Source organism: Silurus meridionalis, chromosome 12, assembly GCF_014805685.1.
Source record: "Silurus meridionalis isolate SWU-2019-XX chromosome 12, ASM1480568v1, whole genome shotgun sequence".
Taxonomy (NCBI): domain Eukaryota; kingdom Metazoa; phylum Chordata; class Actinopteri; order Siluriformes; family Siluridae; genus Silurus; species Silurus meridionalis.
Window position 1 is genome coordinate 24,261,403 of NC_060895.1, and position 15,548 is coordinate 24,276,950.

A 15,548-nucleotide genomic window follows, 5' to 3' on the forward strand; every position below is an offset into this window, starting at 1 on the left:
ACACGCATTTAAATGACTGATATGAGCCTGGATCACCTCAACGGAGACGAAGGTCAGTGAAGTTCATGGACAGTCTTCGTACAGGTTTGAGTTGCTCAAATGCGTCGGAAAAATCAAATAGTACGCAGAATTCTTCTGCACGGCTTTAAGTACGACAACAGGCGTGTGCGTGGATGCTGCAGTGCGACTGTCCTTGTGTCTGCTTCCGAGGCAATTAGGCGGAGTCTGCGTCACGGTCTCACTTGGAGAGACGGGAAGGGACAAAAGGACGCAGCGTGAAAGAAAAACAGAGCGGGAGACGTTCAGACTGAAAAGAGAGAGAGAGAGAGAGAGAGCGAGAGAGACAGTCAGAGGAAAAAGTGAAGAAAAGATGAAGAGGGAAGAAGAGAAAGAGGGAGACAGAGGGTTTGAGGATCAAGCGGAAGGCCAGACACACACACACACACACACACACACACACACACACACACACACACAGGCTTATTGCTGGATGAAATTGTATTACTGGCAACTGGACCAAATAATCCACTGCAGATTAATGTCATAATAAATTTCTTTACAAGATCAGAGCTGAAGAAGAGAAAATAAAATATACATCTAAATACATACACGGTGTGTCCAAAAGTATTTACCCCCCAGCTCCATGCTTTTTATAAGTTGAAGTGGAAGATCTCCTGCTATAGAGCTCCAGCCAACCCTGTTTATTATGATTAATGTGGAGATTAGTTTATTATTTTATTCTGCACTGTACAGACAAATGGGAATTACTTCCCCCTATTAAAAGAGCATTATTACTATCATAATGACGTTTCTTTTCATATTCATTGCTATTAAAAACAAAACATTTACTTACTCATGCATATGCATGTGGTTTTTGGGTGAATAACAAATAATTAGGCTACGTTAATAACTAGCGGTCGGATGGTACTCGCCGATTACCGAATAATCAACCAAAAGTTTTAAAAAATAGAAATTGGATAATAAAACAAACACTCCATGTAAAATAGTACTGAATGTTTATTTTAGGGATCAGAAATAAACCAGTAAGGAATGACTAATAACTGCTTTTGTTAATGACTAGTTATAGATGCGTACGCTATTACAAACTATGGGTTATTCCCTTATTTTACTCTTACAACCCCTTTACAAATGTTTCTGTCATAACGATGACCGTATTAACTAGAAATAAAAAGGTACTAATAGCATGAATCTGGCGAATACACACTTATTTTAAGTTTCCAGTACACAGTGTAAATGTTTAGCCTATGAAATGAATGAAATAAATCTAAAACGTGTTCCCTGTTCTATGTACACACTTTAACTTCGAATTTAAAATGTATAAGTTTATTTTAGAGATCAGAACATGTTCCCTGTTCTAAAGTAAAGTGTAACAAATAAATAAAAAAATAAAAAAATAAATAAAATTATGAACATGTGCTAATGGAAAAATTAAGAATATATTCATTAATAAATCGAATTATAAAATGTATAAATATATAATCATATAATTAATAATTAATAAATAATAAATATAATTTAGGCTCTCCGTGCAGCACGCAATCTCGTGTGTAAGCAGCACGTGATGTCAGTGATTCGCCTCTAGAGGCCGCTCTTGTAAAGAAGCCTGAAAATCTAGCGGTATGGATTTTTGCAGAGAGCCAATAGTTCCAGCAATTAACTCTCTGTGCCTCGACCATTAATAACTAAAGAACATTTTTATTTGAAAGCCAAACTTTATTATCAAAAATTTGATTTCCAAAGTGCGTCTCTGGTATTGTTTAGAGGGCCGTTACAAACGTGGGTGCGGTCGGTATTCAGTCTGTGGGCTGTAGTTTGGGGGCCCCTGGTTTATAGGTTGTTTGGCATGAGTGGTATGATACAACAGTAAATGTAACAATAAATGGCTAAAAAGTATAATAAAATAAAAAAGAAATCATGTACTGGGATGTTTTTTGAGCAATCTGAGATGCTCCTCACTACAACATTGTAGCTCAGGGGTAGCTCAGGGGTTGAGAACTTCTGATAGGAAGGTTACGAGTTTAAATCCCGGCACCACAAAGCTGCCACTGGTAGACGCTTGAGCATGGCCCTTAACCCACCAGGGTCTGAGGTCTTGTCCTTGGGTCTTTCTTCTGCTCTGCAGCTCCTGAATGGAGTTGAGAATTCCCTCGTCATTTCGACCCGTTCCCTGCATCTGATCTCAGACTCAACAAGCTGTTGTGTATCTGATTCTTTAATTAGACATGATTCACTCCCATCCCCGTTCGCCAAACAATTAGGGTTGCCTAATGTTCCGGCTCTGTGTCTCTGTATCTACTGTATTGATTACATCTTGGAGAGACAGAGGCATTGAAACAGACATTTGCAGACGCCATGTAAGACATTTCTCCATGCAAGAGTGTGTGTCTGGGGGTTGAAAAATGGGGAAAACGCAACAGGAAAAGTTATTACGGAGGTAAAAGCAGTGATTTGCTAATTAAACTTTAATTACGATGTGAGTTCAGATGTGCAAAGTGTCTGCTCTGAAATTCTGTTAATTAACTCCAGCGTCTCCAGATGCATCAATTAAAGCTCTCGACTAATGGACTAACATCTTAATGGACGCAACAGTGCACCGGCAAGAGCCCACGGGGCAAACATGTCTGTCCAGGGGCCGGCTGGTGTCTATGATTTTTGCTCTGTCATTCTGCAACAAGGCTTATGTATGAATCTCTGAAACACTGGTACATCCATCATCTGTGCTGCAGAAGCTTTCTGTTACTGGATTACTGTCAGTGTCAATGCACTACATACACTATACGGATAAAAGTATTGGGACAGCTTTGGATGCTGAAGCAGAAAATTATCCCTTCACTTGAACTAGAAGACACAAACAATGACGATGCTCCTGTGCACCAAGCTCTATGAAGATCTGCTTTACATGTGTTGGAGTGGAAGTCTTAAATTTCTCCTCCAAACCTTTAATACCTCCTCAGAACTGTTTCTTCTACCACATGAGATACAGAGAACTGTTTATGCTAGTTACGCTAGTTCTGCCAGTATTTACTTTTCACAGCAACCTGTTTCTGGTTGTTTGTTTTTCTATTTAATTAGCTTCATAATATGATGGCAATTTCTGCTCAACTTATGGATCTGCCTTCTGGTGGTAAAATCGAGGCAGTAGGGCTTTTGAACCATTCTAAACAAACACAAAGTGGACAAAATTATTGGAACACACTGTTCTAGCCATATGTATATCTTCGAGTAGAGGTTAGCAGATTTATCGGTTTTGCCGATAAATTGGCCCCGATTGTTGATTGCTGGAAGTTTTTCCGGGTTGCATTTTACAGTGCGAGAGCGGCCTCTAGAGGTGAATTACTGACACCACATGCAGTTTATTTAAAGTGTTTTCAAATATTTATTTTGGGTGTCACTGTTTTTATTTAATTGGAGTGTTACTTTTAGATTCAGTTTGAATGCATGTCATTTATTTTCCTCAATATTCATTAATATGTTTAATTAATATAATATATTCATATTTATTTCATGTAGCACAATTTCATGATTCAGTACTGTTTTTGTTTGTAATACATTTTAGTACTATTTTACATGTAGTTATATGTATGTTTGTTTTTAATCCAGTATCCATTTAAAAAACTATCGGTCAACTAATCGGTTATCAGCAAGTACGATCCGACCCCACTATCTGCATCGATATAAGTCGACTTCTATCCTGGAAGCACACAATTAGATGCGGTAGCATGAAATTTTCCCTTCACTTGAATTAGGAGACGCAAAACTGTTCCAGCATGACAATACCCCTGTGCACAAAGCAAACGAAGATCTGCTTTCTATTGGTTGGGGTGGAAGATCTGCTGCTATAGCGCTCCAACCCTATTGAACATGATGAATGTGAATGCTGACTGCACCCCCAGACCTCCACACCTTCTCACCTACATGATTTTACTAACACCCTTGTGGATGAATGAATCTCACACAAATCTCCAGCAAATAGACAGCAAATAGAGACTCAATGTGAAATTGGATATTCAGGAAGCCCATACCAAATCATATGACCAGGTGTTCACAAACTTTTCTCCAAGTAGTGTACCACAATAAACCCAAAATCCACACATAGTCCCTCAGACTCATTAGTATTTCTGCAGTGAGGCAGAATGTTTTTGTCCAGATAGAAATGAGTAGAAAGAGATGACACAGCACCAGATGGTAAATTAAAAACAAACAGTCAGTGCCTTTTTAATAAGTGATTGGTTCGTTGGTTCTTGGTAGCCATAGGGGGTCACAGGGGGCATTAGCATGGAAGCCCTGTGTAACATCTAGCTATTTATAGAGGGAGATTTGGTGCCAGGCCGGTCTCCATTGCAAACAGTCTTAATGGGCCATTAGTATATGGTGCTTTTAATGTCTCTGAGGTAAAACCAGCTCAAGGCTTTTTTCTTTAACAACATGCAGTTTTGTTAATATGATGTTATTATGGGATTTGTTTGGGGAAATATACAAATCATTGCCAAATTTCCAAGAAAGACATACCATTAAACAAGCCCAATCCAGAAAACGAAACAAAAACAGATGAGGGTCATAACCAGGAAGTAAAACACCACACAAAGCTCAGAATGTGAAGCTTCGGTACAACACATTGAGACTATGTGTAATAATTAACACATAGTCTGTATCATTAAATGCTTAAAAAAAACCTGACACAATCTCAGGTAACACACACGCAAAGCTAATGCAAGTATTGCGACACCTGACTTTTCCAGCCATATGTGGTTCTTCTCCACAAAGTTGGAGGCATACAATTTAAAAAAATTAATTTGGATGAATCAAATTTTCCCTTCACCTGAACTTGGAGACCCAGAAGCTGTTCCAGTAGAACAATGCCTCTGTGCACAAGATATTCTTTACATGAGTTGGAGTGAAAGATCTCCTGCTCATGGAGTGGAAAGCTGAACGCCACAATCGTCTTCACCTCACCTATATCAGTTCCTGACCTGACTGGCTGAATAAATCTCTCCATTATTCACAAGCACACTCCAAAATTAAGTCAGTCAGGTTAAATCAGGTTTATTTCCATAGCAATTTTTTACAACAGACATTGTCTGAAAGCAGCTTTACAGAATTTAACAGTGAAGGTGAACGATGTGTATTTATCCCTGATAAGCAGCCATGGTGACTGTGGCAAGGAAAAACTCTCTTAGATGTTATGAGGAAGAAACCTTAAGAGGCACCAGAATCAATTGAGAGATAAAGAGTGTAATTATAGTATTTAAACAATACAGAACACTGGAGAGGGAGAACTAGCATGAGCACCAGAGTGTGTAATTATGAGTAATGATCTTTCTACAGTCTTATACAGTCATTTGAGATTATGAAACCAGGAACTACTGAGCAGCTCATAAAATAGCTCAACACCAGTTTCTCAACACCAGAGCCTTTAAACACTCAAAGAGGTCCAATGTCCAAACTCTACATAAGGTGGGATCCAAATGGTGCTGGTACGTCTCTAGATGGTTCGGGATCTTTGTGGGGTCGTCATCTACTTCTTTAAAGGTCCACAATCTTCATGAGGTGGGACGTGACTGGAGCTGGCGTAATCTCAGGATGCTAAAATCTAAAACATCTTTCAAGAGGAATGGTGGTTCTCATCAGAGCAAATGGAGATTACATGTAGAATTTTATGCTCAAGTGTCTATAAACATTTGTCCATATAATGTATGTAAAGAATAATCCATTGCTTGGCATGTAGGTCGGTGCTCCCAGTGACTGTGCATGCAGCCTTGTGCTGCCATCTGTTACAAAACTAGTCTAGAAACGTTTTGATACCACCTTGTACTACATGGTATTAATGGATTGTGTGAAAGGCCAAATAAACCGAAATTATTCGTCATTTTATTTACAAATCTCGAATTCTGTTGCTCTAAATCACACAGAGAGATTAATTAGTGCCATATGATTACATTTATTTCCATTAGAAAGATAATCTGCATCTGTTCTGCATCTTTTTTCTAATTTTGAACGTTTTTTTTCCGCCTCCAACCTGTTTATTTAAAATAAATAAATAAATAAATTAGAAAAAATCCCTGTATTCTGTTAACCTGCACTCTTTTCTTTACTTCTCTAACACACTCTTCATTACTTTACACTGTTGACCCCAGGTACCTGAACTCCTCCACCTTCTCCACCTCTTCTCCCTGCAACCGCACCACTCCACTGCCCTCCCTCTCATTCACACACATGTACTCTGTCTTACTCCTACTGACTTTCCAGCGTGTACCTCCACCTCTCCAGGCTCTTCACCTGCTCCCTACTCTCACCACAAATCACAATATCATCCACAAACGTCATAGTCCACAGAGACTCCTGTCTGAACTTGTCCTTCAACCTGTCCATCACCACGGCAAACAGGGAAAGGGCTCAAAGCCGATCCTTGATGCAGTTCCACTTCGACGTTCACCAAGTCTGTCATTCAGACTACGGAATTAAATTCTAATTTCTCATTTAGATAATGAACTTATTTGAAATTACTTTATAGTCTGCTTCACGTTTACACGTTCAAACCTTTTAAGATTTTATATCTTTTTAATAGCATTTTAAATGGCTTAGAGATGTGAGAATAACACGTACCATATATTCCACTTCTGGCATCATTTATTAATTCATTATGCTCACACTAGAGATAATAGTTTTTTCCATATTTCAAGTCTAATGGCTTTTATTGTCATTCCAGGCAGATACAATACAGTATACAATGAAAATAAACAACAGGACCAATGTGCTCCATAAAACATCACAAATTAACACAATAACACAAAACTAACTAGAACATTACATTTATGGCAATTATTAGATGTTGTTTTCCAGAGTGATTTACATTTATCTCATTTTTACAACTGAACAGTTGAGTGCTAAGGGCCATGCTTAGGGGTCCAACATTATCATCCTGGCAGAGCTGGGATTTGAACTTACAAACTTCTGCTCAGCAGTCTGACATTTTAACCACTGAGCAACCACTATAGTATAGCACACTATGTAAAGTGCAAGTCTGCAAACAACATTTCGTGCAGCAACAAGTGAGTCCAAATGTGATATTTTGTTTGATGGAGAACAGGTGAGAAGATGTGATTAGACTCCTCACCCCCACAGTCACACATGGAGGTAAAAGCTTAATGGTTTGGGGTTGTTTTGGAGCAGTGAAGGTCAACTTCAACACCATGCAGTTCTGTCTGGACTACGGTTCACTGTACAACAAGACGATGAGCCGAAGCATACGCCCGAGGTCTGTAAGCAAACAGTCGTCTGGAGTGTTTATATATCATGGAATGTCCTGCTCAGTCACTGCACTTAAATCCTGCTGAACTGCTCTGGGTGAACTGGATCACAAGAAACCTCTTTGGAAACTTTTGGCGAGTTTTCCAAAGTATTTCAGCAGAACATTTGGGGAAATTAACTGTCCAGATGCTGAGTGTGTGCACAGCTGTTCTTAATGCTAATGAAGGATTTCAATGCAAATAAAGTGAAAAATGTACATATTTATTTGTTCAGAGCAAATCGTCATACTGTTACATTACATAAGGTTAAATAGAAACAAAAGGAACATGCATGTGTCTCTAAAAAAAACCTTTGAAAAACCCCTGGTGATCCAAATCTTTGCACGGATCCTGTATGTATATATGGGAAAAGGAGATCAATACAATGCTGTTAAAACATTTTCCTCTCTGCTAAGTAAAAAAGAACAATCACCGCTGGCAGAAGCCACTCAATAAGGGTGAACAAGGTCACGTGTCTAAAGAGCTAAAAATGGTAGGTTTTTTTTGTTGTGTTGTTACTGCGTTTGAGTTTACCATTGTTAGAGTCATTGAGAGCATAAAGGGAGCACGGGGGGACAATGCATTATGCTGTGCATCACACCGGCACGATCTCACTGCATGCACTCTGTCGCAAGACCAGCTGCACTCTGAGGACGTTTTACGGTGCACTTTGCAGTGATTTGAGCGAATGATAAGGACCGATAGGGCAAAAGGAGGCATTTGATTGTGGTAATGTGAAAGAGATACGTGTGTGAAGCCAAACACACACACACACAGAGGGTAAATCAATGTTTGCAATATAAAGTATATACAAAGTGTGTGTCTTTGTTTTAGTAAGCATAGGTGCAGGGTGCAAAGGAAGATCATCAGGAGGTCATTTGTTCAGTCAAATCTCTTAATGCCAGAAATACACTATATATTCTTCTGAGCATATTTTTCATTGGATTTTGTGGAGATTTGTGTGAGATCATCCATTCATGCACAAAGGGTGTTCGCAAAGTCAGGTAGGTGAGAAAGTGAGGCCGGGGGTATAGGGTTGAAGCTCTATAGCAGTACACCTTCCACACCAACCCATGTAAAGCAGATCTTCATGGAGCTGTCTGGAACAGGTTTGAGTCTCCTAGTTGAGTCTCAGGACTACAGTTGAGTCTCATGGACATGTGGTGCCACCCAAATGAGAATGAGGCACCCTCTCTTGAGTCTGGTTCCTCTCAAGGTTTCTTCTTTATGCATCAGATTTTTCCTTTGCCACAGGCTCATTCATTAGGGACAAACTTACACTTATAAAGAACAAACTTATAATGCGGTAAGAACGAATGAATATCTGTAACGCTGCTTTGAGACAGTGTCCATTGTTAAAAGTGCAATTTCATGCTACTACATCCAAAGATACTCTATACTGGCTGGAAAAGGCAGCTGTCCCAATACTTTTGTCCATAGTGTATGTTTAGAATGGCCTAAAACTCAGATTGTCTCAATTTTACCACCAGAAGGCAGTTAAAACACATTTAGCATTAAATCAGGAGCCAAATTAATTAAAACAAAAAAGAGAAAAAAGAAAAAAAAAAGAACTAGCGTAACTAGCATAAACATTTCTCTGCTTTACATCTGCAATCTGAAACAGTTCTGAGGAGGTATTAAAGGATCAGAGTAGAAATAAAATGATATTAATTTGTTTATAACTGGCTAAGACACAGTTGTTAACACAATATGGGTGAGGTATTTGCTGAGGTGGATTAGTTACCTCAGATCATCTGGGAGTCTTTTGGTACAGTGGATATATTTAAGCCACATACTGGTTTATTATGCCAATTTTATCGAGATATATATTTATTTCTTTTGAAATCCTCTTAAAAGCCAGACCTGTGAAGAAGCTGAGACGTGTGCACCTGCTCTGTGGATTAAACAGCTAATCAATGACTCAATTAATAAAGCTGTTCAACAGTCAGAGCCCACCGAAAAAGCAAGTCTGGGTACTATGGCAACCACTCCTCAGTGTGTGATGGGGATGCTGGTGTGTGTGTGTGTTTTGTGTGAATTACCAGTCTTGTGTTTTCACCTCACCAAACACACACAGAGCGTATCATCACTGTTAACACCTATGGTGTCGAACTATCAAACTGGACCGACCCTGAAAACCTACTTGCATCAAATCACTCGAAGTGAAAAAGTGTGATGTGATTATAGAAATCATGGATTTTAGAGTATCACCAATGGGGTGTGCTCAGAAGGTTGTGAGTTCAAATCCCAGCACCACTGGGTCCCAAGGCCCTTAACCCTCAGTTGTATGCATGAATGAGATCATTAGAAGTCGCCCTGAATGATTGTGTCTGCCGTAAATATAAATGTACAAGGGGTATTAAGGGGGTAATAAATCCTGATACCAGTATACACTCACACATGGAGGTGGAAGATTAATAGTTTGGGGTTGTTTTTAAGCAGGGAAGGTTCCGGAAAGTGAAAGTGAACCAACATGGCTATAAATCCATACTTCAACACCATGTAATTCCGTCTGGCTCACTGGAACCGACTTCACCGTACAACAAGACGATGAGCCGAAGATCACGTCTGAGTTCCGAAAGTGTTATTTTTACAGAGCAAACAGTCGTCTGGAGTGATATCTATCATGGAACCACCTGCACAGTCACTGCCCAGAAACTCTAGTGAAGAGTTTTACAAGAGGCACGGCAAAGTGTTACAGCTGAATGTTTGGAGAAACGAAGAAGTTGTGTGTAAAGCGGCTCTTCATGCTAAGGGAGGTCTTTAGACTACATGTAAGACTACAATACTACACGATTAAAGACGATGTGCTGTATTTCGTAATATTGAACAGGCACAGCAACAGGCACGGCATATCGGATCATAAAGTGAGTACAATAATTATAACAAAATGCACTTGGCCTGCCGTACCACTTTTTGGTCCAGTGAGCACTTTGTTTGCACGCAGACCGTAAGTGGGGATGGAGCGCAGCCCGGAGGATTCAGTGTACAGCAAATTGTAGAGAAAAAAAAAGAAAACACGAGGGTGTGGTGGTGTGTGGTGGGAGGGCAGTTGGGAGAAAAAATGCTCTCTAAAAATAGCTCCAGAAAGCCACATTGTCGCTCTGTAAATAGGTGGCTCTGTCGGCGTGGCACTTCTCGAGACAAAAGCAGCTCATCCGGTGGCTCGGACTAAATCCACGAGCCAATGTCATGAAGAGTTCAATAGATAAATGCAGGGTCAGGACAGAGAACCGGTTGCGTCAGAATGACGTTGAACAATAATGCACGGAGTACGCTTGTCTGATTAATGCCGCTGAATGCACACCTTTCACTTGAACTAAGAGACCCAAACCTGCTCCTGTGCACAAAGCGCAGCTCCATGAGGATTTGCTTTACATGTGATATAGTGGAAGATCTCCTGCTATACAATTCCAACCTGAAGAATGTGAACGCTGACTGCAACCCAGGTCTCCTCACCTCACCTTCATCACTACCTGCATTTACTAACACTCTTGTGGGTGAATAAATCTGACACAAAATCCAGTGGAACATCTTCCCAGAAGATCTGAGCTTATTATAATAGCAAATAGAGACTTAATGTGGATGTTGAAATCGATCGAGTGTTGGGTGTTAATAAAAACCCCAGGCCTCCTCACCTTCTCACCTACATCAGTACCTGACTTTACTAAACACCCTTATGGCTGAAGGAAAACTCGCTTTCAAATGTAATAAAGGAGTGATGGAGACCTCGGTGTGAATAATGGATGCAGGTCAGTGTTTCATTTTCCTGCAAATCAGACCTTCACAAGGACAGTGTGTTACACACACACACACACACACACACACACACACACACACACACTATGCTTTCGCTTCAAAATAGCAAAGAACTTCCTGTTTTTCTGAGTCTAGAATATATGGATGAAAGTTTGTGGACATCTCTCAATAAGATGTTTTTTTGAACATCTCATTTCACACCAAATCCTAATTTTCTCGTATTATAGCCTCCACTCTTCTGGCAAGATGTTTCACTAGATTTTGTAGTTATTTAGACCGAGAAAAAAAAAATTCTTGTCATGTTATCCTTTTCACTGAAGATCCGGACAGAAACTCTTTCCCGAATCTCCACCCAGAAAACTTGCATCAGCATGAAAGTTAACGATGTGATGCATCGATTTAAAAATGTGTGCACCGCATTTAAGAACGCAGATCGTTTTTTTAGCATATTTGCATCTGTAAACAACGATTTATTTATATACATTTATTATTAAATGTGCAATACTTTGATCGCATAAACCAATAATTTGTGACCAATATCATGTCCTGAGTCTCACATAAAATACAGATTAACATGGCCAGAGGTAGAGCTGCATCTTCCTGGAGACAGAACAGGAAAAGAACGTCTGGTTTTTTTTACAATTTGATTTGATTTGATAATAGGGGTGAAATGTATCGTGTTGCATCAGTAGCTGCTTCATGTGTATCTGTAATGTATCTCATTCACACACACTTATTAACATACAATACATTTTTAACAGCGCTTTAATCAGAGCAAAATATTCTGACCTTCTGACTAGTCAGAATCGAGAATCTGACATGGTACAGTCCAGTGTGTTTATCTCGAGGTACGTTTAGTAATTAAACACCTCTTTACACTTCACCGTCCTCCGGGTCGAGTCTGGATAATCGTAACCCTGTCACTTCTCCTAGCCTCCCACGCATCTGCTCTGGATAACCCACGCTGGTGTTTTCCCAGATCATAAACCTGCCATAGGCCAAACGTTCACAAATGCATATGACGCGTTTACGGAGGTGCATAACTCATCTGACGGATTCTGAGGAGCCCTCAGTGACAGGAGATTAGACTGATTTGTGTACAGACAGACAGAAGGTTCAACTAAAAGAAAAAATGTTATGTCATGACAGGAAAAGAACGATCAGAGCAGAAGGTGTGGATGTCTTGTGATTCAGTGCAAAGAAGCGAAAGCAGCAGCTTAATGAGAGGAGCAAATGATGAAATGGGAGAAAAGGAGGGGAAAAAAAAAAAGCCTCGCCTTGGAAAAAAGGAGGAACCCTGTTAACGCTTGATTACCCGCTCAGATTTTTTGGGATTGAATGGAGATAACTGGAAAGAGAAAGCAGCGCAGGCTGAAGTCGGAGAGGTGACCCAGGAGAAGGTCACGAGCCGTGGTCAGCAATCAGTCTCGTTCCAGAAAGCGTCCAGATGCCGGAATAAATCACGATCACACACCCTCCATTACGTTCATCATCTTTACGGCGGCAATCATTATCTGCCTCGCTGTTGTTCAACCGTGTTTAAACTGTTAGCAATTACAGCACAATCAAGCTTCAATCAGAGACGAACAGCAGCTCCGGCGTTCTCCCCGAGAAATCCTATTCGTCTATCAAAAGCAACAGGCCAGCTGTTTTCTCTCCCAGTCACAGCTGATCCCTCACAGGCGCAAAGAAAAGTGGCATTTATGCTCAAACACGCCGACATGCAGAGCAGGAGAGTCTGACAGGGCGAATAAAATATACGTCCTGAAACACTGGATGGACAAAAGTATTGGGACACCTGACTGTATAGTAGATCTTCATGGAGCTGGCTTTGTGCACAGGAGCACTGTCATGCTCGAACAGGCTCAGGTCTCCTGGTTCAAGCAAAGAGAAAATGTCATGCTACGGCATCCTATACTGTTGTGTGCTTTTAACTTTGTTGGAGAACCACATGGATAGAAAGGTCAGGTGTCCCAATACCTTTGACCATATTGTGTATCTATAACGTGGTTCCTGTGGAGCGTGCCCAGGATAAAACCCCCCACTGAAAATGTTATATCATAAAGAACGTGCTCGGTTATCAAACGTACTCATGCAAATAAGTCTGCTGGAAAACAAGCCATGCTCTGTTACCTGTTTAAATACAGACTAATGATTAGACAGAAAGAGAAATGAAAGCCAAACAGAGTCACTCAGGCTTGTTGGGAATCGCCAGTAAAAGAGGTAAGTAGTGGACGGATCAAAAGGTCAAGTCCTTGGTGAGATGCTTAAGGAAACAGCTAGTCGCCTTTACAGAGAAACGGACTTCCTCTCAAGAGTTCCTCTCGTTCTTTTACTTTACAGCTATCCATTTATTTGATGCACACCTGTCGCTTGGAAAGAACGCTGTACGTCTCACTTTTTTTCTGTCTATAAAGCTGCTTTTCATTTATTTTGCTCACTGAGACTGAGTGTGTTACAGCAGACAAGCAAAAATCTAATAAATAAAAAAAATATATAATTTAATATAAAAAATATAAAATTGTAATAAATAAAATGTGAAATTTATAAAACATTTTTTATAGAATAAAATACATTTAATTTAATTTGAATACTTAAAAAAAAAAAGGAGTAACTAAAATAAATTTAAAATACATCAAGAATTTGATTCAATAAAATAAAATATAATTTAAATAATTAAAAAATTAAATACAAAATAATACAATAAAATAACAGCCATGCAGGTAGAGTTTTCCCCCAGTGCAATGCAAATGTATGCGGAAAAAAGTGATAACATCGGTACTTACAGTACAGTGATGTACTGATGGTACCAAAGACCTCATTGACTGGTATTTAAAACAAAAACCACTAAATTTACTAGGAAAAAAAAAAAAAAAAATGACCGTGACCTTGGATAACCCCAAAATACACAATAACTTCGTCTTTTTTTTCTTCTTCTGCTCTTGCTTAATAATAATAATAATCATAATAATAATAATAATCACTATAGCAAAACTTGTTTTAGTTCCGTTTTGATTTCATTTCAACACACACTCCATAAGGAACTGGAGGAGAAGTAAAACTAACTGCTTCACCCATAGACCTCAGCTGTCTATTATTGGTATCAGATTTATTTGACCCTGTGAGAGAAGTCCATCGTGGCATTTCTTGCAATATTAATATCTCTGAAACCAAACCCATACAGACGGGAAAAAAAAAGGAAGGAAGGAATGGAGAAGTTGACCCACCGTTCTCTCTCTTTCTCCTTCTCCCTCTCTCTCTCCTTGTGCCTCCTGGACTTGTGCAGTAGTCCAATGAGGATGACGGCGGCCCTGATGCCCGCCTTCTTGGAATGAACGTTAGAATCGGACATATCCCCTGGCACCCGTGAGGTCCTTGCAGTCTCGGGCTCCCAGGTTTCAGTCCTGGGTTGTGTTCGGTTTCAACGCTACAGCTGACTTCAGTGCCACCGGCTGTGCGAGTCAGAGTGTGCATCTCTCTCTCCTTCCCTCCCTCCCTCTCTCTTTCTCTCTCTCTCTCTCTCTCTCTCTCCTTCCCTCTCTCTTGTTCCCACAGCCTGCCCCTGCCTATACCTGATAGGAACAGCACAAAGCTAAACCCCGCCTCTTTTTTTTTTTTTTTTACCCTCCCTGCCGCTTTCCTTTCAGTCCTCTCCACCCCCATCCTGCTGTATTTCTTTCCATCTGTATGCTGTTCATTCAGGCCTGCTCATAACCTCCTTAGCTGGGACTTTCTCCTGAGTCAAAGCTCACACTCTCACCTTCGTACACACCCTCACGCAACCTCTTACACCTTTTTTTTTTTTTAAAGCTTGCTTCGCCTCATATCTTTGACCTTCTTTGCTTTTCTCACACACACACACACACACCATTCATCTAGCAGCTCTTCCATTCCTATCAAAGCTTCTTCGACTGAATAGCATTGTGTATTGTGTATTGTGTATTGTGTATTGTCATCGAGGTGCTTCAGGAACTTTGGTTGGTTTCTATCCTTTTCCAAAGATGCAAATACCTGATGGTTTTAACACCGAGAGAGCAACTGCCTGGTTTATTATTATAATAGCAATGCTTCAATAGACTATCTAGAAACACCTGCCTTTTTCCCCCAGACATGTTTATCTTGGAGGCACGCTGTGCACAAATCCAGCACCATGGAGGTCTGCTTTTTTGAGTGGAAGAGCTCCTTCTACAGAGCTCCAACCTGAAATGTGAACGCTGTCTGGACCCCAGGCCTCCTCTCACCTACATCAGTACCTGCGTTTACCAACACCCATGTGGATGAATGAATCCCACACAAAATTGAGTGGAACATCATCTCAGAAGAGTAAAGGGTTATTATAAGAACACAAATAGGAATCAATGAAGAATGGGGTGTTCACATACTTATGGTCAGATGTACACAAACGTTTGTCGATACAATAAGCTCAAACTTCTTGAAAGATGTTCCACTGGACTTTGTGGATATTTCGATATATAAATTCAG

At 40.1% G+C, this 15,548-nt stretch overlaps 1 protein-coding gene across 7 annotated transcripts in view; it reads right to left on the bottom strand.

The window, feature by feature from the left end:
* The window catches only part of rap1gap2a (RAP1 GTPase activating protein 2a), a 112,166-nt gene that overhangs the window by 45,855 nt on the left and 50,763 nt on the right, over positions 1-15,548 (bottom strand). For 2 of the 7 annotated variants that reach the window (XM_046863241.1, XM_046863237.1), the window contains exon 1: positions 14,294-14,562. The exons of 2 other annotated variants lie outside the window; for them this stretch is intronic. In XM_046863241.1, the coding sequence (XP_046719197.1) occupies positions 14,294-14,418 (125 nt within the window). In that variant the 5' untranslated portion in view covers positions 14,419-14,562. Of the gene's footprint in view, positions 1-14,293; positions 14,564-15,548 lie in introns of those variants that run through there. 3 more of the 7 variants (XM_046863254.1, XM_046863253.1, XM_046863238.1) reach the window with 2 other exon arrangements.